Source organism: Pelobates fuscus, chromosome 13 (genome assembly GCF_036172605.1).
Source record: "Pelobates fuscus isolate aPelFus1 chromosome 13, aPelFus1.pri, whole genome shotgun sequence".
NCBI lineage: Eukaryota > Metazoa > Chordata > Amphibia > Anura > Pelobatidae > Pelobates > Pelobates fuscus.
The window spans coordinates 32,348,495-32,375,619 of NC_086329.1; the positions used below are offsets into that span (position 1 = coordinate 32,348,495).

A 27,125-nucleotide genomic window follows, 5' to 3' on the forward strand; every position below is an offset into this window, starting at 1 on the left:
AGCACCTCCAGTGGTCATCTGAGGAGTGGCCACTTGGAGGGGTCCCTAGGGGCAATCTCTGAAAAGGCAGTGTTCGCATGAATATGCCTGCATAAAATGATTATACTCATCAGAACAACTACATTAAGCTGTAGTTCTGGTGGCTATAGTGTCCCTTTAACTAAATATATTATTTTTACATTATTATTTTATTTTTTTAATTAGATTTTCTTGCAAATCATACAAATTGAGTTTTGGGTTTTTTTCAGATTAAAAAAAAATACAAATAAATTAAAAACACCCTTCCATAACTTATGTATCCACATTTGACACTGCTGAACAAGATTTGAGTTGAACATTAAGCATCAACTGCAGACTGGTTAATCCCTAATAGTGGTTATAGCTCCTAAGAACTGTACAAGCAACCATTCTATACATGCATAATGTTTTATGTGTGTCAGTACAAGTTAACAATACGTGTTCTCTGGTAGGTTGACTTGCGAATGTCCAGTGGCTTATAACTCTATAAACTGGGCAGATCAGCTGAGAGGTGCTTATATTGACCTTGGATATATCTGTACATGTAACTAGATCGCTTCTTAAAGATCTCCTGCTCCAGTGTAAACAATCCCAGTTTGGCTAATCATGGTTTAGAATTCAATTCTTCAATCCTCTTCATGAACCTGTTACCCTTATTTCCTTAATGCGATACTTACAGAGTGGATTTACAAGCATTTTATGTCCATATAGGAAATTAACGTCTTTTTTTAATTTCAGCGGATTCTATTTCTGTGTGCCCTCAATGTCTTACAGGAACAGGTTTGAATGTCTAAGCCTGGACTCTATAAATCTAAGACATCAGGTTGCCACCACAACCCAGAGTCACCTAGAATTCTGTCTGGTCCACACAGCCAGATGAGCATTTGGAGCTGATGGAGTTTTCCAGCCCCCTGCTATTAAACAGGTGCACCCAGCCACCATGTAAGGCATGATTTTCTTTTAGGCATCAAAATGCAGGAGCAGCATGATATTAAAGCTGTGCCATCACTTTGGAAATTAAAATCTTTATAAAATTAAATACATAGGAACTACATTGGAATTTCTTGAAAATACACACGCTTGTATTTACCTTTTTTATTTTTGTGCTGATTTTTTATTTATTTTTTTTTTTTTAGAATGCCATATTGGTCATTAGAAATTAGGCCAATCCCCTTATAAACCTGCAAAATAAGCTGTAAACTTATCAGGAATTCCAGGGAAGAATTTGATTTCTGTCACCAGTACGCAGTGCACGCTGCCACTCTTAAAGGGAAACTATACGCTAGGAATACAAAATTGTATTCCTAGCCTATAGTGCTTACCCACTCCTCCCCCTGCAGATTAAAAAGGTTAAAAGGGACACTGTAGGCACCCAGACCACTTCAGCTCATTGAAGTAGTCTGGGTGCAAACTCCCATCACCCTAACCCCGCAGTAGCAATTATTGCAGTTTTTAAAAACTGCAATAATCATCTGAGGGTTAACTCCTCCTCTAGTGGCCGTCTACCAGACAGCCACTAGTATGAATTCCGGAATTGAAACTGACTTTTGTTCCGTTATCAGACGCTGGACATCCTCACGCTCTGCATGAGGATCTCCAGCGTTAGATTTTCCCCATAGGAAAGCAGTAAATAATGCTTTCCTATCTGGAGATCCTAATGCGAGCGCGGCCATTGCTGCGCATACGCATTAGGTCTCCCCCACGGGGGACATCGGCGGTGTACACGTGTGGTCAGAGATGAGCCAGCGCCTTGGGATATTGGCGCTGAATCCAGGTAAGTGTCTAGCGCCGTGCGAGGGGGCCTTGATAGAGATGAAATCTATAGTGCCAGGAAAACTAGGTTTTTTTTTTCCTGGCACTATAATTTTCCTTTAACCCCTTAAGGACACATGACATGTCTGACATGTCATGATTCCCTTTTATTCACGAAGTTTGGTCCTTAAGAGGTTAAAAACACTTTCACTTACCTGATTCCAGTGTCGATGCCCCTCTCAGAATTCACTCCTCATGCCAAGCTCAGTATTCACTCCTCATCCCCCGACATCCGCTAATGAATGTGTATGGTGAGCACTGCAATCGCATTAGAACAACCCCATGGGAAAGCATTGAATCAACGAAGAGCATGAGGACGCCCAGGTCAACAACCGGGAAGCACCTCTAGTGGCTGTGTAATAGACAGCCACTAGAGGTGGAGTTAATCCGGCAAGGTCATTTTTGCAATTTCTCAATAACTGCAGGGTTAAACTGACAGGGACACTGCACCCAGACCACTTCAATAAGGTGGTGGTCTGGGTGCCTACCTTTTCTCTTTAATTTCTGCACAGAATTAGCATTAGACAGTGTACAACACAGTTCCAGCCTGCCTAAGTCATGTATGCCTGGGGTGTAAATAGCCCCAGGCACAAAAGTGATATAATATACCTCAGCATGTGCAGAATGACAAGCAGAAACACTGCACATTCAGATTCCTATCACCTGCTACTAAAATCAGAAGTGGTTAGAATAACTATTTAAGACAGGTTTCTTTGTCTTGTGAGTCTCTTTCAACTTATCTGAAACACTTAATGATGGTAATGGCTGTCGCTTATTTGTCTTTTTATCTAAAATTTGTGTATGGAGTTTATTAGCCTAATGATATTAGATGGTTGTATGTACGCCCAACCATAAAGACTTAAAAACACCTCAAACAGACAACAATATGTCCATGTATTCACATACATTTTCTGTAATAGCTACACAGACCTGCATTCACAAAATCAAATACATGGTCACAAAGTTTTGTGTACCATTTCCTTAAAGTGACACACCAAGCGTCATAATTATTAGGCTAACAAAATATTACACCTGTGCATTTTTTGCAGACATTCACTGAGTATTTAACAGCCCTACAATTAGTTAAGGCTAGCACAAAATCATTAAGCACAATATAGATTTAAAAAAAAAAAAAAAAATACAAGTTACCCTTCTACCCCCCCTCTCCTATGAGATGCAGGCACATGACAGGATGGATGTCTTGCATCAATCCTTTCAAGATACGGCCCAATTTTGCTTATCAACTCAAAGCTCACAGACAACTAAAGACAAACACACGCTTGGTACATGTCCGTTTACTATCTCATAGGTCTTCGGGTTCTGTGTTATTTTATGGGGGGGAGACGGGGGTGTTTAAGTTATTTCTATGTTTTTCTTTAAAATAAATAAATAAACACACACACTATGGCAGATACTACATGACTGAAGTTATGTATTTCTTACCAACTTCACGCTTCCTAGTGTGATGCTTTATATTAATTACTGTACACTTTTGTTGACACGGGTTCTGCGACACCTACAAGTTGCTAATATTTTAATTCTCACTACACTGTGTGCAGAATTATTAGGCAAATTAGTATTTTGACCACATCATCCTCTTTATGCATGTTGTCTTACTCCAAGCTGTATAGGCTCGAAAGCCTACTACCAATTAAGCATATTAGGTGATGTGCATCTCTGTAATGAGATATCAGGTGTGCATAATTATTAGGCAACCTCCTTTCCTTTGGCAAAATTGGTCAAAAGAAGGACTTGACAGGCTCAGAAAAGTCAAAAATAGTGAGATATCTTGCAGAGGGATGCAGCACTCTTAAAATTGCAAAGCTTCTGAAGAGTGATCATCGAACAATCAAGCGTTTCATTCAAAATAGTCAACAGGGTCGCAAGAAGCGTGTGGAGAAACCAAGGCGCAAAATAACTGCCCATGAACTGAGAAAAGTCAAGCGTGCAGCTGCCAAGATGCCACTTGCCACCAGTTTGGCCATATTTCAGAGCTGCAACATCACTGGAGTGCCCAAAAGCACAAGGTGTGCAATACTAAGAGACATGGCCAAGGTAAGAAAGGCTGAAAGACGACCACCACTGAACAAGACACACAAGCTGAAACGTCAAGACTGGGCCAAGAAATATCTCAAGACTGATTTTTCTAAGGTTTTATGGACTGATGAAATGAGAGTGAGTCTTGATGGGCCAGATGGATGGATTGGTAAAGGGCAGAGAGCTCCAGTCCGACTCAGATGCCAGCAAGGTGGAGGTGGAGTACTGGTTTGGGCTGGTATCATCAAAGATGAGCTTGTGGGGCCTTTTCGGGTTGAGGATGGAGTCAAGCTCAACTCACAGTTTCTGGAAGACACCTTCTTCAAGCAGTGGTACAGGAAGAAGTCTACATCCTTCAAGAAAAAACATGATTTTCATGCAGGACAATGCTCCATCACACGCGTCCAAGTACTCCACAGCGTGGCTGGCAAGAAAGGGTATAAAAGAAGAAAATCTAATGACATGGCCTCCTTGTTCACCTGATCTGAACCCCATTGAGAACCTGTGGTCCATCATCAAATGTGAGATTTACAAGGAGGGAAAACAGTACACCTCTCTGAACAGTGTCTGGGAGGCTGTGGCTGCTGCTGCACGCAATGTTGATGGTGAACAGATCAAAACACTGACAGAATCCATGGATGGCAGGCTTTTGAGTGTCCTTGCAAAGAAAGGTGGCTATATTGGTCACGGATTTGTTTTTGTTATGTTTTTGAATGTCAGAAATGTATATTTGTGAATGTTGAGATGTTATATTGGTTTTACTGGTAAAAATAAATAATTGAAATGGGTATATATTTGTTTTTTGTTAAGTTGCCTAATAATTATGCACAGTAATAGTCACCTGCACACACAGATATCCCCCTAAAATAGCTATAACTAAAAACAAACTAAAAACTACTTCCAAAAATATTCAGCTTTGATATTAATGAGTTTTTTGGGTTCATTGAGAACATGGTTGTTGTTCAATAATAAAATTAATCCTCAAAAATACAACTTGCCTAATAATTCTGCACTCCCTGTATATGAATGCCTGCTGTATCATGCAGTCAATGCAAAAATAAAGAATTTAAAGAAAAACTATAAGTTACAAAGGGTGTCATTTTTACAATACAGATCTCATTAAATTTAATTAAATGGCTAATACCAATACTTATAACTGAGATACATAATTACGACTATAGCGCTATTTTCTAGAATTTTCAGTGAACCCCACAATAGCCCAGGTAATTATTATAAAGCTAAGCCCATCACATAGGTGCATGAGATTTCATTTCCATATTTCTACAGTGCCTTTGTAACATAAAACAGTTTATTCATAATCCAATTAATGCAGTACCCAAGTAATTCCTTCATAACCAGGGTTCAGAGAATTCTCGTACAGGAAAGATCACTCCGACCGGTTCATTTTGGGACACCAAGGAGTGTTTACCGCCAGTTAGCTGTGGTTGGTTACAAACAGTGTCCATTTGTAGTGATCACAAATTATTATGGATCGTCTCACAAAATGTGTTAAGAGTTGCCCATATGGGTTAATTATCATCCAGCAGCAGCCCCTTCAGAGAGATTTCTTCCTATAGAACACTGAAGCAAAGTTAAATCCCACCCAGGGAGCATTCTTCCCTCTACATTCTATTTTCAATCTTCTAACAGTTATGCCCTCTGCTCAATGTTAATGGAACATATTTGGTGAATGTATTTCTGTTGTTTTCAGACCTGTTATGCTTAATGTGTGTGAGAGGCATTCAGAGCATTTCAGGGATTACTTCTGCAAAGCACGTACTCCGGTGACGGATTGCTCAGTATTATTGGAAACCTAACCCCGTAGAGAGAAATCACAATACTAGTGTCAAACTGTCCGCATTTCACTGGAAACTGATTTATGCACATGATATGTGGCCAAATATTTCCATAAAATGATGGGAAAGGCCAAAAGAATACATGGGTTTATTTAATCAACCCTGAATTCTAGGGTGCCAAATTTAGAGTAAAATTGCCAAGCTATAGCCAAGTTTGAGAATTTTCAGATCAGCAATTCAACCTTCATTACGCTTAGTTCTTGGAAGCTGCTTTGTAAAAAGTGGAAGAGTGGCCAAGAGGATGCTACAGCACTCAGTAGTGGTTATAGTGCCAGGAGTTGTCACATCGATAATGTAATTAGTCAACCTGTTGAAAGCAATAGGAGATTGGCATCTGGCATACCTAAGGTAAGTGGTCAGCCTCAGAAGCTTTCTGCATTGAGCTAAGCACTGTGATGCAGGGCTTTGTCATTGGCCGAGAGTGATCAGCTGATAAACGGATGACACTGCACAGCTGACTATCATGGGAGCACTATGTACCATTCCTTCTCTCTTTAGACTAAATGACCGGTGGACCCCTGGAAAGTTGTCAAACTGTTGGAGGGTGAAGGGGATGGGGAGTATGGGCTCCATGACCTTTACAGTGTGCTTTGGTGGTTATGGTGCTTAAAATATTCCTTTAAGCCAAACGTATGTGATTTGAGCAGGGAGAAAAGTACAGCATAAACATGAGGCCAAAGCCACATTGGTAATTGTAATGTTCCTTCAACTCTGATTTATCTGTCAATAACTTCATTTAGTCTACTCCTAGTCTGTTGTATGTAAACATCTTGGAAAATTGAATAACACAACTTCCAGTTTTTATACACAAACAATAAAATAAAATATGCAAAAAAAAAAAAAAGTTAAGTATGTGGTCTACCATAAACAAATCATCTGCCTGTCTGCTTAAAGGGCAACTGTCACCTCAAAACGATTTTTAATAGAACAAAACTTTCATGTTTTAATTTTAATTTTTCTTGCAATATAAGGAAAAAAATAAAATAAAAAACAACTCATCCCTACTTTTATTATAGGACAGGATCCTTTATACATATACATGCACCTTGGATCAGACAAGGTTTGGAATACTGACCGTCTCTATAGTCTTGGGCTTCACTCCATATAGAGAAGCAGGGTAGACCACAGACTGTTTTCGAACACTGTCTGACCAAAGGTGCAGGCTGAAGGATCCCGCCATATAATGGTAGTGATGAGTTTCTCTCACTTACAATTTTTTTTTCCATATACTTCATTAAAAATGTATTTCCCTTCAAAACTTGATGAAAGGATTATTCTATATTTAAAACAATTAATAATAATAATAATAATAATAAAGTTTTTTAAAAAGTGTGCTGGATTGTGTATTTTGTATGTTCTATAAATTGGCCCCAGCAGCACCCTATAATACATGCATGTTCAGGTGAGTGCAGGCCTAGCCATCCTTGGTTATATAATACGTGTTTTAAAGGCGATAGGTGTCCTTTTAATTAGAAAACACACTATAAACTGTGCTGTTCCTATATCATCCCTGGTGGTTAATACAAGCTCAATGCAGTTGTAGCATTGATTGTGGGAAGGATTCGATATCTACAGGAAGCAGACACATTTGTTAGAAAGAAAATGCTAAGACAAAGAAAGGCGCTTAGAACTGGCAGGCAGAGGAAAGTTAGATCCAGAGATACTTTACTAGATAGATACATGGCATTCTAAATGTGTTCTCTAAGGCAATACAATAAAGGCATTCAAAACACTGGAACAATCACAGGGGAGATAAGAAAGAGGCAAATGCAACAATCCTTCAATTCATAATGTAGCCCATTTAGGCAGAGTATTTTTATTTCTTTTCAAATCACACTAGCAGAGTGATTAACTCCTGGGTCAGCAACCCACATTGCCTCCAATGCAGTAAAGACAGACATAATAGTCATCAACACGTGGCACAAAAGAGAGTAATTTTCATGTAGGTAACCAAAAATTTTTTCTAAATTTGTAGTCACACTCTAGTGCCAGCCTGGTCTGCTGTCTGTCTGTGTGGTAGAGCAGATTCTTTACCCTGTGAGTCAGTATCAGCTGATATTAAGGAATTCCTGGGGCTGTGAGCTCCACTGATATGTGCTGGGAGAATGGTTACGTTTTTAAAGGAACACTCCAAGCACCATAACAGCATCAATGAACCCAAGTTATTATGGTGACAGGAGGATCTTTATGTTGGTTCACAAACCGTTTAACCCCCAAAGCTGTGTTCTAGCACCATATTGTTTTACCTCCGGTCTTTCTGCTGTCTGGAATCATAAATAACGTTAGGCTTGGGCAGCATCGACCAGCGGAACCGCTGATTGACTTAAAGCAATCAGCTGACACCAAGACAATTAGTAGCTGCTCATTAAAAATAAAATAAATAAAAAATTTAAAAAAAATGTATGTTGCATACTCAGGAATCTTATTACGCCTTTCATGCTTTTTACAATTTGTTGCACGACTATTTGAACTGGACATATTTCTTCTTTTTAAAAAAAATAAATAAATCTCTCTCTCTCTCTCTCTCTCTCGTTCTTTTACTTTAAAGCTCAGACATCTCACTGTGAAGATTATTCCATCACCGGATCTTCACTTTCAGAATTAGGAAAGACAAGGCTCCAAAATAACGTGGTTGAAATTTGAGTGGACAAAAAAACTGTAATAACATCAACAGATGTACGCCCACAGATACAACCACTCGTCTCTTCAGGAAACCCCCATGAAGAGATCTGGAAAGACCCTAATCGCCAGGGGATGCTATAGGATGTCCCCGGTACTGGGATCTATCAGGAGAAACTCTGTAAATCCCCCTTTAATAAAAAAAAAAAAAAAAAAAAAAGAAGAAGAAAGATGAGAGTTCTCAATTTGCAGAACTATCCAGCAATTAAAATAGTTTGGGAGTTTTATTTTCATTCCACAGATAAAACTAATATAGTTACATCAGATTTCTGCTTGGATCAAGAAGAGCTTCCCACACATTTAAAGGAACACTATGATGTTAGAAATACAAATCTATATTCCCAACAGTGTGTTCCTTGTCCTTAGTACTTTAAAGTGTGTATCGTCCTCCCGCAGTTCCCAAAAAAAAAAGGATAAAAATCCTTCTTTACTTACCCTGTTTCCAGCACGGAGGCTCCCTCTCAAAGGAGGTATAGCCTCAGACGGGGTTAACGCATAGAGAAGCATTGCGCACCTAATGTGCATGTGCAGACAGCGCCACATATGCATTCCAACGTTCCCATGGGAAAGCATTGAAATCGATTCTTTCCTTCTTTTTTCTAGTCAAAAGTTATACTAAGGCAAGGTAGGGACTACTTTGTCTTATGCATATTCCCTACCCCAGATAAAAGGCTGTCCTGTTTTGTCATCTCCCCCAGCTGTCACTAGTGATGACTGGAGGGGAAAAGCATAGTCTATGGAGGAGCCTGCTGTTTTGCAGGATCCTCCATAGACCTCAGTGTTGTTCTCTCACGTGTGCAACACTGACATGGCCTCCTGGCAGATGAAGCACCAGGAGCCGAAGAGGACCAACCAGATCAGCATAGTTCAGGTAAGTGAAAATCCTCTTTCCCTGCAAGCGGAGCAATCACCATTGGGGGCATTTGGTAAATATTGAAATATCTCATACTGTAACAGGGCCACTTTAATAATATCCCAGAATATTCAGTGTTTCCACATCCAAGTCAGGGAAGAGGCACTACAATGGCCAGCACAATGAGAAAGTAACATTGTATTCTGTAAAAATTAGCAACATATATTTATGTAGGTGAATATTGGTGTAAACGCTACACATACAAATATTAATACTGTCTATTCAATTATAAAAACCTAAAACCGTACCATATATCATCAGCAACTTCTATATGAAACCTTTTTAGAAGGAGCATTGTGAAAGGAATGTCCACTTTAGCCTGTCACAGCAATGTCAGATTTCCAAATGGGTATTGGAGGCACACATTCGCCACATTGTTTTGTTACATTTTTCATGTACGGAGTTGGAATTCTGCCCTGAATAATATTGTAATGTATCAAAAGCCAAGGAGAAATGAAGGCAGGCTTTCTTAGAAGCTTTGGCTTCAAGCAAATGAGGAACTGTGAGGCAAACTTAAATATGAAGCAATCACCATGGAAACCAAATGAAATGTTGCTGCGCACAGTTTCACATTTATCAAGAACTAGAAGTTGTGTCTCTCTAATGGCTGCTCGCAAAATGGAGTGTTTTGCAGTATTCTCAAGAACTATATGTAGAAAATTACACATGTACCGAAAATCTGCCAGGATTTTTCTTCTGTCTTTACTTAAACACATATCCAACCACACAGCCTATGAAATTTAATAAGACTGTTTTTATGAAAACACATTAGCTGTCAGTTTTTCCACTTTTTGAGAGTTTTGACTTTAAAGAGTTACTTTTAGCATCAGAACCACTACAGCCAGCTGTAGTAGTTCTAACATGAGTACTCAGATCAGAAGCATAACTGGACACCTAGACACAACAGGGCCATGGTGTGCGAAAATTGGCCTGCCCCTTCCCCCTCACAACCCCCATGCATCCTATTCCACCCTCCCCCCTCCCCAGCCCCTCCATGTGTCTCTTCCAACACCCTAGCTTTTCCATGTGTCTCTCCCAGCCCCAGCTCCTCCTTGTGACAAGCCCCAACATGTGTGACAGACACACACAAAATTTATTGTATTTTTTGAGGCCCATCCAGCCTCTCTACCTTGTGGAGGGCTGGTGTGGGTCTTGTCCCTGGGGTCCAGTGCGGGGCAGTTCCTCACTCCTCCCGCGTGCTGTTTAGCATGCTAGGGCTGGAAAGAAGTCATATTCCGGCCCCAGACATCACAGAGAGCGTGTGAGGGAGAAGTGCGGAATTGCCAGATCAGCCTCCCTTGCCGTCATATATCGGCAGAGTATGCACCTGCCATGTGGGGTAAGCAGGTACCTACTCTGCTGAATAGACACCACATCTGGGGTGCCCTAAGGTGACCATATGGCCACCTACCACAGGGCTCCTCTTGGGACCCTCCACCTTTGGGCAGCCCACGGTCGCAGGGGTCGGCAGGGCAGCCGGGACCCCTGGTGTGATGTGCCCGTTCGCAGCTGCGACCCCTACGAACGTGGCCACTGACCCAGACAAGGTAAGGGGTAAAATTGTTTAGTTTGGAACATTACCAGGGTTTGAGACTCCCAATGTCCCTGGCGACACGCTTCCACCTTATGCAGCCAAGCAGAAGCCAGCCCACCCGCCATTCATGGCACTACCGCACAAAGTTTGCCAGAATTGACATTAGCCAACCCAGAACTCTTGTTTAAGGCTTGCTAAAGAGGCCCCTTGGCTGCTGTCGGAGTTGGAGTTACAAACCCAACAGCCAAGGGGTTAAACTTGGTAGTTGCAGCATTTCAAAGCAAAATGACACAACAGCCACTTCAAATCACTGAGCTGGTCATGAATGAAACGAATGAATAAGCTCTCATGCGGTTTCTTAACTCCATCTTCCATGATTCTCAGAGAAATAGTTGGAAAGAAAAATACAGTAACATTTTCATAAAGCCACAATTTCAGACAAGATATTAAAATGCTTAATTCTTTTTTTTAAAGGCTCACGTTTCAAAGCACCGGTCCACATTATCAGACATGAGTAGCAGCATACAGAGTTGTTCAAGGGCGATGAGCTGCATGTCTCGCTCGTCCCCCTGCCCCATTTGAAGCCATTCCAGCAGCGTATCAGGATCTACGTCAGCCATTTTGGCTGTGCGCGGCAGGTATCCCACGCCGCCAAGGGGCAATCTTCACTCTTTGTTCCTTTCCTCAAGACTTGCTGTATCTACTGGCGGCCCTCACCTGCAGAGAGACAGAAGGAAAAGGCCATAGGTTATTAACGCAGCAGATTACACGGTTTAATCCAAGTTGTGCCAGAGGAATGCACAGGCGCCTATAAAGTGTGAGCCTCAGGTATAAGCTGATTAGGCCTGCTGGACTGCACACAGCTTGCCTGGGGAGATCAGACAAAAAGATAGCATAGAAAACCAACCAATCTCACCCTTAACCCAGTTATATGTAAAAATGCCTAATACATCAAACCATTTTCTTCATATCCAAACGTTAAGCATTGCTACATTTTTATGTCATAAGGCATTAGAAACCCATACAAAGGCATAAACCCGTACATGGCCAAAAATATTAGGTGTGTTATTATAAAGGGATCTGCCTAGTCCTTGGTAATCAATGGGTTAAGTGTCTTGCACGTGTGAGAAAAAACCTTCACAGGAAAGAGACAAAAGATTTAAACATATTATTACCTCTAAGTAGCAGCTCATATACAGACTTGTATAAATATATAAAGGTGAGTAATTATACAAAGATGCAACAAGTGTACAGTACCGAGAATAACAATGTGTGATTCAGGGTGTTCCAAATGTCCATGCAGTGTCATTGATACACATACACTTAATATTAGTCACGGGGATGTTCTAGAACTCGCTCAGATTGTGTGTTTACGCCCAGGAGCAAAACAGAAAGTTTCACAGTAATCATGTCATCATCCTTGTAGTAACAATAATACTTCCGCTTTGAAATGCTATTTCAATTCAAGGAATAGTTTTTCTCTTTAATTAAGATGCTTAACACACACTTTTTTGTTCTTCACACTCATACTCACACACACACACACACTTTTTTTAAAGGCAATATTGCATTATTTGTAATCCATAAGCAATTTTGCATCTAGACCTCGATTTATTAGGTTTGGATAAACTATTAAAATCATTTAATATTTTTAAAGTTTTTATTTATTTTTTTAATACTTTTATTATTATTAATTCATTATTATTATTAAGGATGGGTGGGGGGGGAGAATAATATTAAACAAACAATTTCAAAATAAAAAGTTAAAATGAGACCCCTTTGGCCCCTCAAAAGAAAAAATCTACATGTGCTAAGCACAGGCATCTGGATTAACTGATCAAATTCCATCCCTCGGGCAGCCGACACAACGAGTTTTCAATATCACATTATTCAACAAGCACAGTCTGTTGATTAGCAAACTCTTTGCATATGCAAAGGGGTAATTTTGACATCATACTCTATGTGAAAAAAATCTATTGCCAACACTTTGGACACACAAAAAAATATATATATATATTTTTTTAAAAAAAGGTGTTTTATATCCAGACAGCATTGCAACAGGGTTTAAGACTGAAACTAGACGAGACTCCAACACAACTCCACACTTGAATAAACACAGGACTGGGGAGAGGCAGATAGAGAATGAGTCAATGTCACACTCGGAACTCCTTCATTACCCAACTATGTTACAGTACCTGGGTACCGTTTAACCTTTACAGACAACCATAATTCCTGTTTATGGCCCATTATATCATCCCAATCACATTATTGTGTCAGAAGTAATCAGTCTCAATGTGATGAGATATAATATAATACCTTACCGCTTAATAAATGAAATGGTTGCAGCGTGTTAATCTCGTTATCTTTTTTTTTACACGGTAACGTAAAATATATATATATATATATATATATTTTACGTTACCGTGTTTAAAAAAAAAAAAAAAAAAAAAGGATAACGAGATTAACATGCTGCAACCATTTAATTTATTAAGCGGTAAGGTAAGGTGTTGACGCTTCAATGTTTTCTAGATCTGTTTACATTCCCTCCTCTATTGGTCTGTTGAACGGACAGTCCAGAAAGACAAAGAGAGGAGGGGGGAAACAAGTCACAATCCCTTCTGTGTGCACTGCACATCCACCTACAAGTAATACTTCAAAGGCACAAGAGCGTTTAGGTTTAGTATATAAACAGCAAAATGTCCTGCAATGGGGTTTTAATCCCTTAAAGGACCACTATACTGCCAGGAAAACACTCGTTTTCCTGGCTCTATAGGGTCCTTGGGTCCCCCTCACCCTCAGGGCCCCCCCTCCCGCCGGGCTCTAGGGTGAGGAAGGGGTTAATCCCTTACCTTTTTTTCCGGCGCTGTGGACTCTCCTCCTCCTTTCCCGTCATCGGTTGAATGCGCATGCGTGGCATGAGCCGCGCGCGCATTCAGCCAGTCCATAGGAAAGCATTCTCAATGCTTTCCTATGGAGGCTGGCGTCTTCTCAATGTGAAAATCACAATGAGAAGCCCGGAAGCGCCTCTAGCTGTTGTCAGTGAGACAGTCACTAGAAGCTGGATTAACCCTAAAGTAAACATAGCAGTTTACAGCAGAAAGGGTTAATCCTAGGTGGACCTGGCACCAAGACCACTTCATTAAGCTGAAGTGGTCTGTGTGCCTATAGTGGTCCTTTAACAACATTATAAAGGTGTAAGCCATCATGCAGTGCAGGACTTTAATGTCCGTTGATACCATAAACGTAAAAGTAAAAGCAGGGTTAGATCCTGGCTGATGCACAAGAGCCCCAGGTATCATAGGACACCTGAGGGTCCCTTCTGTAAAGCTAGGACCACAATTAAGTATGAAAAATATGTGTACACATCAAGAGCAACTAAAGAAAAAGAACTCAAAACAGATTCATGTATCGGTCCTGATTGTTAAATGCCTTAAACGTCTAGAATTTAAGTTAATTTTAGTAGTTAATGTAACGCTAACCCCAGGGCTTGACAAGTTTGTTTGGTATCAAGGAGCCAGCTAAAAAAATTAGGAGACCGTTTGTTTTGTTGTTTTCTTTAAGTGGCACTATAGTCACCAGAACCATTACAGATTAATGTAGTTGTTCTGGTGCCCATAGCCTGTCCCTGTAGCCTTTTCAATGTAAATGCTGCCGTTTCAGAGAAATGGCAGTGTTTACATTGCTACCTTACTAAGACATCTAGTGACAGTCACTCAGACGGCCACTAGAGTCCTGTGTCAGTGCTCTACATGGAGGCGCTGAATGTTACCCATAGAGAACATTTGGGCAGACTAGATTAGGCCGAATGGTTCTTATCTGCCGTCACATTCTATAACATGCGTAATATCCTCCCAATGCTTTCCTATAGGAAAATATTGGCTTAGCTGAGATCATTAAGATCTCAGCTATGGAGGCAGGACAAGCAACGGCAAAACCAGCACAGCGTAGTAAAAAACACCAATCATGTGATCGGAGGAGGGCAGGTACCTAAACAGACACACACTTTCTCTAATACTCACACATTTATATTTTTAATTCCAATACACCCAGCCTCCCTTGCTTTGAGAGAGCCGAGTGGACTTTCCCTGGGATCCAGTGGGGCTGTTATCTTCCTGGGTGCGAGAGAGCAGTGATCTTCCTGCAGCTCATCTCTGCTCCCTCGCACTGTCTGCAGTGATGCCGGGGCCGGAATGACGTCATATTACGGCATCACAGAGGGCGTGCGAGCTGCAGGAAGACTTCTCCCTCGTGCGCTGCCCCAGCCTGCCGCCTCCATGCTCCTGCGGGCGGCTGGCTACACAGCTTCCTGAGCCGGCCGCCTCCATGCTCCCGCGGGCGGGTGGCTGCACAGCTTCCTGAGCCGGCCGCCACCATGCTCCCACGGGCGGGTGGCTACACAGCTTCCTGAGCCGGCCGCCACCATGCTCCCGCGGGCAGCTGGCTACACAGCTTCCTGAGCCACTTTAGGTAAAAGGCTGACAAATCCCAGACGCCAGGACAACATTTCTAGTTCCCATGGCGACCTGGTACCTGGGGTTTGTCGAGCCCTGGCTAACACTATACTTACACTAACTCAGTGTTTCCCAACCCAGTCCTCAAGGCACACCTACCAGTCCAGGATTTAAGGATTACCCAGTTTTGTCCAAGGTGTTTTTAGAAAAAAAGGAAACACCTTAGACAAAACTGGGTAATCCTTAAATCCTGGACTGGTAGGTGTGCCTTGAGGACTGGGTTGGGAAACACTGCACTAACTAACCATATACATACCCTAACCCTAAACATAACCCTGACCCTGATATCAGCAGAGGGATTTCCAAGTTCACAGAGTGTTCTGTTATGAAGGATTACAGCATGCTTCTGCATGCTGGCCCTGCAGATCACAATGTCATCAGAGCTGGGCAGCTGGCAAATCCCAACGCCGATTTCTGTCAACAAGGGACATGCACGGAGACCCTATGAGGAACTTTTCAGACCCTGGTGGTCTCCCTCTGAGGGCTAGAAGATAAATCACAACAACTAAAAGAGATTGCTGAGCCAGGGTATTTAAAGTGTTTTTTAAAAGACTACATGCAGCGCTCACTTTAAGTGCTGCATACAGCTCATATGGCAGTCGGGGGACACTAAATATGGCTCTAGCTAAAATAGGTGAGCCCAGGTGTTAAAATGGGATTTAACCCTGATCATAGCAAAATGCAAGGAGGTTCCACGGAACATCCTAACATCTTTAAAGGGTTAACTATCCTGACCTTTGCATTTCATGTATGATAGAATGTAAAATACAATTGAATTTAGAAACAAACATCCTTATATCTCCTGGAACCAATGGCCTCCATCTTGGCTCCCTGTCAATCATGGTTATAAGCTTTGCTCTAACCTGCTATTAAACATACTCAGAATTATTCACTGAAGGGAGAATGGACAGGAATTCAAAGTAAATTTCACAACAATTGTCACTTTAGTGAGAATTGCTATGCTTCTATATCTGCACACCGAGTACTGTGTGTGCTTGGACTGAACTGGAGTGAGATGTTAATTGTCAAATCACAAGTATTGGTCTTCTCGATTAGTAGAAGGTTAAGGTGCAGCGTTTGTTTTTCTAAAGCTCTAGAGTTACAAGTAAACGGAATAATTCAGATTGAAATTTAGCCTTTGTTTCTATTCATTTTTCTTTCTGACGAATGAACAAATAGCCTAAATTCAGTCCAATCTTCGGACAATCGTGAATACCCAAGTGTTTAACTGGACATGCGCGTGAACTTCACAGACCAGGCTAGTGTGGGCAGATGAAGCCAATGCGGTACACATCATCCAGGGAACACCAAGATGTCAGCAACTAGGACATAGATCAGACAAGAAATAAAGGTTTTAAAACAAAAAGAAAGTGAAATTGGGGACCGAGGGGCATTTAGGGGTGACTAGGGGGACAATCAAATGTTGAGGAGTCAGGGAGAGGGTTTTTAAAAAAAATGCATGCAGCCATGACAGTGCTGCTTTAACTCCTAAATGGCAGAAAATTGAGACTACAATGACATGGGCTAAGCTTTTGGTACCTATGGTGTCCCTTTAATATACATTTAAAAGAAACTGAATAAAAGATTACCACAAGCTAAAGGTTAATTTCAACATTTTATTCAACTCTCATTTCCAGAGAAGCAATGTTCCTCTTTAACGAACACTAACACTTTAGAAAGTAAAAGCGAGTCTCCTCTAAAATATTATGAAATTAAAATTGTGAAAGCAACACTTTGTTTTGCTTTACTTTTAACTTCAACAAAAATAAAAACTAAAAGTCCTCTTTCCCTCTCTGCATGCAACACTACCATTTAATTAAATTGTGAATTGAAATGGGGAAGGAAAAAAACCAAAACCTAGTTAGACCAAAGTAGTTAAAATGTTAACAATTCCGACTCATCTATAAAGTTCACTAGTAAATTACTCAAAAACTCATAATACTAAAAAAAAAAAAATAATAATATCTAAGCTATATTTGAAGGTCAAATTGCATGTACAGCATCCGTACACACACACACACACATACAAACACACAGTATGCATTGTTATTTTTTCAATTGGGTTAATAACACATATTCACAATGCATTGAAGATAATTTTACTCCAGTTTTCCCTTTTATAATTAATCCCTTATGCTTCCAACTCTGCAGTTTAGGCTATTTTTTCATATTTAGTTTATAATTCATGGTTAATGAATAAACCACACAACTGTACAAAAAGACAAAAAAATGGGTTGTGATTAGTAAAAGATCCTGATCGTAAAAAAAAAAAAGTTCCTGGCTAAGGCCTGTGTTTGTTTACAAAGCCTGAGCAACTAGCATGACTGTGCACTCACAGAGATCAAGTGCAGCCTAGAAGGCCCAGGAGCAATGTAGACATTCCTTACAATCACAGCCTACACTGCTACCCGGGACTGCCTCCTGCACTGCGCAAACTTCCCCTGCCAGGAAAACAAACATGAGGGTAGCAGAGAATGGAAAAAAAAAAGTTCCTTTGTTTCCAAACGAACAGACCCCTCTTGCTAGAAGTTCTAACAAAAACAAATACAAAATAAAACATACTGTCAGAAAATATAAATAAAATAAACTCTGAACTATAATCCAGAAAAAGGCCTCACCTCTCGAACAAAAACTGGCTGTTTGACACTTTACAGAGTCCAGATCGCACTCTCAAAAACTGATCACCCCCCTCTGCTGGTTTGCACCGAATAACAGCAGGGAAGGGGTCCCATTACTAGACTATTTTTAGCCATCACAAGCATACTCCCATTAACCAATTTCCCTGCCGAACAGTCTTGCAAAGTGTAGGAGAGTAATGTGTCTCAAACTCCTAACAAAGTGTGCTTCTATTTCTCTTGAAAGTCTTCTGAAGAAACACTAGCTCAGTCTTATCGTTGAGGCCCACGCAAGATTTTCCACATGGCAAACTTCGTTACATTAAATGAATCCCAATAGGCATGGAGACAGTGTTATTAAAATAGTTTGAATAATATGCTACACACTAAATGGAAGAGAGGGTTATAATGAACATTCTGCATGCCATGCACGATGGTCTAAAAGCAGTATGTAACATCAATGAACATTCTCATGACAAAGAGGGAACTATAGAATTATACCTCCACAAAAAAAATAATTCAGACCAAATAGTATAATGCCTCTTTAGGTTACAACTTGCACTTCAGTCGGGAGCACTACATTTCTCCTATATATTATCTGAAAGGGGATTTCTTGATGCCTACCCTACATAGTGCTTTAAACCAGAGAGGTAACGGAATAAATGCCGTGGAGCAAGAATAGCTAAATGGTAGTCTGAGTGACAAAGGCATCATGGGAGTCGTAGTTCATCATTTTTGGCCACTTCTTCAATAGAGTCTTTTTTACAGAACCTCAACATAAGCAGAGTCTGTTCAACCTAATTCAACCATATTGCAATTATTACAGAATTAATGGAATTAAAGGAATGTGAAACGCAGCCTTAAAGCAGCCCTGTCACGCTGAGCTTTCCTTTCTCCTATTGTTTCGTCTTCTCTTCCTCTCTCAGAATCTGTTCCTCTTTTCTTATTTCTGATTTAGTATTCTTTAAAACGCAAGACAAAGTAGGGACTACTTTTTCTTATGTATTTTTCCTACGCCTGACTTTCGACCAAAGGCGGAGTTTAAGTCAGCTGAATTACCGGTGTCAAGGAGAAGGGTGAGTACTGTCCCTGACACAGGAAATGGAGCGGACTTAAACTCCACCCTCGGTCATAGATGGTCAGGTGGAGTAGTCCCTACTTTGTCTTATGTCTTAAAAGAAAACTAGATCAGAAATAATGAAAAGAAAAACAGATTCTGAGAAAGGAAGAGAACCGGAAGCGATGGGGGAAACAGGCAAGTTCAGCGTAATAATGAAATGTACCCTACAAAATGATCTCTCGCCCTTTTACTGGACACACTAAATTTAGATAAGGTTTGTTTGTTTTGTTTTTAAACAAGTTATGTTCCCTAATGTTGTTGGGACAGAATGTATGCCCATGATCTTTCAGAGAAAATCTCCATATATTGACCTGCAGTGGTTATGGTGCTAGGAATGACCTGGTGTAAAGCCAGTGCAAGTAGTCAAACTGTTTATGGATGGTAGACAACTTACCTGGGCTCCTTATCTGAAAACAGTAGCTCCTCCAAAAAGGTTCTGTTACCTCTCCTAAGCAAATCCCTGACTTACAGGGTCGGTTCACTGTCTGAGCGCATCAGCTGAGCATGCTCAGCCCAAAAAGTGCCTCCCCCACCATAGGTCTTAGCCAGTACACAAACAGGTGACTGGGTGCCCCACATAAGTTATCAAACCATTCTGCAAGCTGCAGTGGTTATGGTTCTTAGAATGTTCCTTTAAAGGGACACTATAGTCACCTAAACAACTCTAGCTTAATGAAGCAGTTTTAGTGTATAGATCATGCCTCTAAGGTTTCACTGCTCAATTCACTGTCTTTTAGGAGTTAAATCACTTAGTTTCTGTTTATGCAGCCCTAGCCACACCTCCCCTGGCTATGATTGACAGAGCCTGCATGAAAAAAAAAACTGGTTTCACTTTCAAACAGATGTAATTTACCTTAAATAATTGTATCTCAATCTCTAAATTGAACTTTAATCACATACAGGAGGCTCTTGCGGGGTCTAGCAAGCTATTAACATAGCAGGGGATAAGAAAATCTTAATTAAACAGAACTTGCAATAAAGAAAGCCTAAATAGGGCTCTCTTTACAGGAAGTGTTAATGGAAGGCTGTGCAAGTCACATGCAGGGAGGTGTGACTAGGGTTCATAAACAAAGGGATTTAACTCCTAAATGGCAGAGGATTGAGCAGTGAGGCTGCAGGGGCATGTTCTATACACCAAAACTGCTTCATTAAGCTAAAGTTGTTCAGGTGACTATAGTGTCCCTTTAACACTTCTGCATTATCAGTGTCAATTTCCTTTTAAAAGGAAGCTGCAAGAATGTTGTGTAGACTTTTTTTTTACTGCCAATTACTAAATCTAGAAGTTAAATGTTGCTAAACACACTTTTGGAGCTTCACCTTGATACATGCAACAAAATAATTAACAACTCTACACTTTGCAACTATACTAAATAGAACAAAACCAATGTCAACTTTTGGAATTGTGTGAAAATAAAGTTACAGTCACAGGGTCACTTACGCTGTGACAGGAAAGGCCAGATGAAGACAGATCCCACCCTCAAATTGGCTGCTGTAGGTGGTACACCGTGGCTTCCAAACCGTACCAATATGGTTTGGGAAGTCCGGCAGGGGGTATGGCTTAAATGGCACCGTCTTTTAAAAGCGCACTATAGTTGACCAGTCATTCTGTATTTACTTAAAATTACTATAATCCTAATTTGTTCTTTTAAGTGTACCGACCCATGTCCTGTTCTTTGACCCTGCCTTTCGAATGCCCCTGCGGACTTTGACGTTAGCCTGACCTGTACCTGAACCTCAGCTGCCTAGATACTAACCCTTGGGTCGATTTTGGATTACGTCCCCTGGATTCATCAATGTTTTCCTAGCGGTCTACTTATTGTCTGCACCACGAGCTCCTTTCTCATGGAAACTGTACACCCATATGTTTTACATTGTTCATCCATTAAATCAATGTCTCCGTAATATATCTAAATGGTTGATAGATCAAAATTATAAATAAAGTTTACTTGACAGTAGCAACAATGCATGTGCTCATATCACATATTCAAAGTTCAACAAATCAATACGTTCTTTAAAGGAACCACTCCGGCACCACAAGAACTTATATCACAATGAAGTTGTAATAGTGCAAGGAGGTCTCTGGTGCTGGCTTACCAAAAGGGGTTAAACAGTTTAACCTCAAAGTGTTCAACCTAGCACTTGCTCTGCCCCTTCACTACCAGTCCGAGGCTTCAATCAGGATTCATCAGACTGGACACCACTGATACGCTGACGCAATTAACATATCAGAAGCTCCCCATTCACCAAACTGACCAAAAAAGAAGTTGCCATGGTAACTAGTTTTTTTTTTGGGGGGGGGGGGGTTAGTTTTTCCATCTAAAAAAACACGAGTCTCACATTTCTGTGTCAAGACAAAGCTGAAGAGTTCAGTGGACTGTGTCATGACCACAATGTCTCAAGAAGTGTTTAAAGTCAGTGAGGGCCCAATGCATTGTGCATTTCTATGCCTTTAAAAGATTTAAAGTGACATGTTGGGACCTGAAGTGTGCATTCTCTACACAACTGTTTGTTGGGAAAGAAAAAGCAGCGTGGAGACAGGTCTTGATTACAATAAATGACTCTCTACAGTATATCAAGGTACTCTGAAATCAAAGAGAACCAGAAGAAAATACCTGTACCTTTAAATCATACATCTCTAATAATATGCATTTTAAACGTTTTGCTACTAGATATCCTTAACTTCTGAAAACAAAAAGTACACTGAAGTACAGCGTAACTGATCGAAATTGGACATTCTAGGCCAAATTTTAAAAAAATATAATCATTTAAAAAAAATAAAAATCCAAATTCTACGAATTTTCTTAAATTTCCTTTTATACAACTCCTGGATTAATGAATGTACCACTTAGAATACAACATACATAAATCTGACTGCCATTCTTGGGTCAAGAAGGAATTTTTTTCCTAGCTTGTTGCAAAATTGGAAGTGCTTCAAACTGTTTTTTTTTTTGCCTTCTTTTGGATCAACAGCAAAAAAACATATGAGGAAGGCTGAACTTGATGGACGCAAGTCTCTTTTCAGCTATGTAACTATGTAATAGTGCAGAGTCATGCCTATGACCAGCCACCTTCATCTGGTATATGCTAAAACAGATGTAGCCCAAATATGAGGCCTCCAGCTGTTAGAACGAAGAACGTTAGAACCCCCTATAATTTTTCTATCAAGCCAACTGGTTGAGGCTATGAGACTTAAAATTACATATGTGACCGTTCCAAAAACGAGCGTTACATTGCAACTTTGTTAAATGTTTCTGGATTCTGTAAATGTCCCGGAGCGTCTTCAATTGTAATTATCTGTATATAAACATTTGTCATGATCAGTTTGTGTGCGTTTGTCATATGAGTCAAAATTAATCAGCACAACTTTACAAACAATTGCGCTGTTTGTGTGGTGACTGTTTTAGTATCACTTGGTCTTGCTAATCATTGCTTACGTGTTTGTAAGCAAGACAAACCAAAAAGCTCACCGGAATTAAGATCCATTTATTTTAGCCAAGACTTACCAGTAGACAATAAAACATCAAAACCTAACACATCTGATATAGAGCTTGCGATCACAAAGTTTTTGCCTACACAAAAGCGTTAAAAACGGGGCGATTGCTAGAAGTTGGTTTCCTAGGTTTTAGGCATAACAGAACAAAGTCTAACTTCCAAATAATCCTATCTGTATCTGGCATAACATAACCACTGGTAACAAGTAAAAGGGTAAATCTTGAAAACTTTTGTAAAAGCAAAACAAGAACAATTTGGGAGAGAGGTTAAATTCGGGAGCGGTATTACGAGGTTAAAGTGTACATGGTATAGATGAGAAGAAGAATCCTTTGTCTGACGGCTGGCCTAGCCAAGCCTTTAATATACATATCATCACACTAGCCATAGAAACACAGAAAAGAATACAAGTAATGGCATTCTACTGGCCATGAATAGAGAACTCAAACGTGTGTGCATACATTATATATATATATATTTCCAATTGCTTGCACTCCTGGATTAATAGTAAAAAGCCTGGTGCTTAACATCCAAATAATAGAAATAAAGTAATGATAGCACTCCAAGGACTTCGAAATCCTTGGAGTGCTATCACTACTTTATTTCTAATACACACACACACACACACACACACAGACACACAATCTTTGAAGTATGCTCTAACTAGTTGGTCACAAGCAATATTAGTCTAATTAAACTACTACTAGATTTCTCCCTGGGTTCACTGACAGCCATTAGAAGTGTTATGAATGTACTAAGACAGGATGGGAAGCTCTTCTCTCCATTACTAAGAACTCCCCCCAGCAGCTATTAGGGGGAGGGGGAGATATATTTTTTTTGGTAAAACCAAGGACACAACCTAGCCATTGATGGGGTTTATTCAGTAAACTTCAATTATAGTGAACTGAAAAACACAAGATTTTCATCTATATATATATATATATATATTTTTGTTTTTTTCGTTGAGTTTTTTTTTTGGGGGGGAGGGGGGTATACAATCCTAATCCTACAGATTCTGTCTCCCAGCTATAATCACCCCCCATATGTTTCTGCTATTGGGATTAAACTCGCTGGGAGCCGGTGTTTAGTAAATCTGTCCTAATGGAGTATCGAGCTATCTCGCCCCCCAGGCAGTATGTCTGTAGTGACGGTCCCAGGGTGATGTCACCGGGCTCCCAGGGGCTCCCAGGCTGACTCTCGGTGCCGGTAGGGGTCTCTCCGGTTCTATCGAGGCCTAGGCCCGGACCGCGGGGTAGAGTTTGACGGCTGTCAGCGCGGGGCAGGCTGGGCTCGGTAGCCGCCATACGCTAGCGGCGGGGCAGGCCGCGGCCTACGTGTTAAGACCGGAGGGATCGCGCTCTCCTTACCCTGTCCGTGCGGAGCCGGTCTGGGCCTCACGGCTTCGGCCGATCCCGGAATCACACGGAGCGTGTCACGGGTCTCAGGCCGAGGCTCCGCCCGCAGCAAACACTCCCTCCCACAGCCGCCAGGGGGAGCCACCTACGACTATCAGCGTGCGCCCAGACCACACGCAGGACGCATGGAACTTTCCGTGTTCTGCGCCCTCCCGACTCTTTCCTTGTTTGCCCTGTCAGCCAATCAGCCAGCGGCACGAGTCTGCCCGCCCGCAAGACTTTCAACCTACCTGACCTCCTGTAAGTTGTAACCAAAAGATTCACAACATAGCGAGTGAGGAAGCTGACCTCCCGCTACGCTTTAAGAGCAGCGTTATCCAGCAACCTGAGAATTAATGGAAGCAAATGTATATTTAATGACAAGCAGCTCTTCTTACCTCTTGTTTGGTTGCCATCTCCTACCGAGTGTTTTTTTTTTATATCAGCTCTGACAAATATAATTCATTCTTTATTTTACATGGTACATTCATCACATGTTCACAAACATAGTGTGCTTTTATAATCTCTTTTTTTTTTAAATATATATTTATTTTGGAAGTTAGTAGTGTATTAACCCTTAGAATGTGAGCTTGTTTGAGTAGGGCCCTTAGTACCTTGAGTTCTTGTCCAACTCTGTATTTGTACACATTTTACACCTATTGTAGAGTGCTGGAACTCTATAAATTGTAATAACTAATAATAACAATAATCTCTGGCTTTTCCATAAGTTCTCCCCACCTTTTTTCATGACTATTTCATGTGTATATTTTTATTAATTTATTACTGGCATTTATAAAGCGGTGACACATTCCACAGCGCTGTACAATTGGGAAAATATTAACAGACCAATACAAAAAGGTAGAGGGCCCTGTCCGTGAGCTTACAATCTAAAGGTATACATTAAACACATAGAAAAGTGACCCTCTGGTCTCGGCATTCAAGATTTGTATAGAAGGGTCCTTCTGGATAGGAGATGGGCCTTCTTTTGCCCCAATGTATCCTACTGTCTCTATTTCCAAGAGTTAATGTTTTTTAATTTCTTGCTGGGTAGGGTGGGGGTGTGTGTCAAAGCAATAACACTATGTAATCTGCTTTAAACTAGATTAAATGTGTTTAGAAATCTGTCTGTGTAAATAAGAGACTTTGGTCTTGTTCATAATTCCGTTTTGGGTTACAGAAATGTATTTTTGTAGTAATAAAGTGCTTTGTAACTGCTCCCACCTCACCCCTTACAATGAAAGTAGATTGAATGTGTTCATACATTCACATATCAGCTAACAGTCCTGGATGCGTTGTGCCTGGCGCGATTTGGGGTCCCACATCTGTCGAAACTAGAGAACTGCCACAGCAATATTAAAGGACCACTATAGTGCCAGGAAAACAAACTTTTTACTGGCACTATAGGGTCTTTAGGTCCGTCCCCCCCCCCCCACCCTCAGGGTCCCCCTCCCGCTGGGCTGAAGGGGTTTTACCCCTTCAGCCACTTACCTTTCTCCAGCGCCGGGTTCCCTCTGTGCTGGGGAACTCTCCTTCTCCTGCAGACGTCAGATCCGAATGCGCATGTGCGGCAAGAGCCGCCCCGCGCATTCAAACCGCCCATAGGAAATCATTACTCAATGCTTTCGTATGGACGTCAACGTCTTCTCACTGTGATTGAGACAGCCACTGGAGGCTGGATTAACCCTAGTGTAAACTACAGCTGCAGGGTTAACACTAGAGGTACCTGGAACCCAGACCACTTGTAAGGGGTCTGGGTGCCTATAGTGGTTCTTTAAGTGTATCCTCGCTCTGTGCTGAATTGTGTCAGGGGCCTGTCTGCGCAGTCTGTCAGTCAGTCTAACGGGAATTTACACAAGGCTAAAATGCCCCCCACCCATTTTTCTTTTTTTTGAGGGGGGCAACTTGCTTTAAAAATGAGATCTCCACTTTCTCAAGCAGGCCTTGTCATTTCCACCCTCTTCATGGTCCACCCAAACAGATCCCAGATCACCACTGCTCAAACTATGGAGGTATGTGTTACGCTTTCAGAAGAAGAAGAAAGAAAAAAAAAAAAAAAGAGTTGTAGTCATATTTGTAAATTACTTCAGGCTCTAGTCACATGAGGCATCCACTCATTCACTATGAGCAGAATGGTGAAGGTATGGACTTGCACATCCTATGGGCACAGTTGTAGGATGGCGTCAAAGGCAGAATAATGAGCCTGGAACACAGTAAGAGAAGACCATAGGGCCAATCATAGGGCCGACGCAAGGATTTTTGGATACACAGGTGAAGATGCAATTCAATTCCCCTTTTGTGTTGTGTATCCCCTCTTAAATGTCTTACCCGCTTTAGTGTATTTTATCCCCTATTTTTCCACATGGTGTGTCTTACATCTTCCTTGGGTGTCTCTTACAGCCCCCCTTGTGTCTCTTATCAACCCTCTTTGTATGACTCTTACATCCTCCCACGTTTTGTGTGTCTTACTCCCCCCAGCCCCTTTGTATGTCTCCTCTCCCAATCCCCTTGTGTCTTTTACTCTTCCCAGCTCCTCTGTCTCTCTTTCACCCTCAGCCAATGTTTCCCTCCAGCTCCTTTGTCTCTTTTTCACCCCCAGCCCATCTGTCTCCCTCCAGTCGCTCTGCATCTCTCTTCTTCCCCTTCTCTAGCCCCTCTGTATGTCTCCCCAGGCCCTGTGTATCTCTCTCTCTCCTCCCCCCAGGCACTTATGTGCATCTCTTTCATCCCCAGCCCATCTGAGTGTCTTTCTCCCCACTCACACCCCTCTGTAGAACAATGTGGCATACTATTAAGAAGGAAATCAAGGCAGTCAGGACATACTGTAAGAATTTTTAAGCCGAATAAATGCTTAGGAAGACATATCCTCATCTTACATTATGGTACCATGGAAACGTCTTTAGAACAATAGTTCCTAATCCAGTCTTAAATGCACACCAACAGTCTTTTTTTTTTTTTTTTTAGGTGCTGCCCAGTTTTTATATAGACATACCTCCCCAGTTTCCCCTTTTTGTTTGGCCAAAATCCCCTGTCCTCTTTTCTAGGAGTTCCATTTTGTTGGTGTGTCAGAATGTATGACAAAGCTCCACAGCAATAATACTTCCACTACTATGTCTTTAACCCCTTAAGGACACATGACATGTGTGACAT

The 27,125-nt window shown here is 41.1% G+C and overlaps 1 protein-coding gene across 9 annotated transcripts in view; it reads right to left on the bottom strand.

Annotated features, from left to right (window-relative positions):
- The window catches only part of HECTD1 (HECT domain E3 ubiquitin protein ligase 1), a 61,207-nt gene extending 37,150 nt beyond the window's left edge, over positions 1 to 24,057 (bottom strand). For all 9 annotated transcript variants that reach the window (XM_063439567.1, XM_063439566.1, XM_063439563.1 and 6 more), the window contains exons 1-2: positions 23,952 to 24,057; positions 11,330 to 11,566 (exon numbers count right to left, since the gene is read on the bottom strand). In XM_063439567.1, coding sequence (XP_063295637.1) covers positions 11,330 to 11,469 — 140 coding nt within the window. In that variant the 5' untranslated portion in view covers positions 11,470 to 11,566; positions 23,952 to 24,057. The remainder of the gene's footprint in view (positions 1 to 11,329; positions 11,567 to 23,951) is intronic.
- Between the last annotated feature and the right edge of the window lie 3,068 nt (positions 24,058 to 27,125).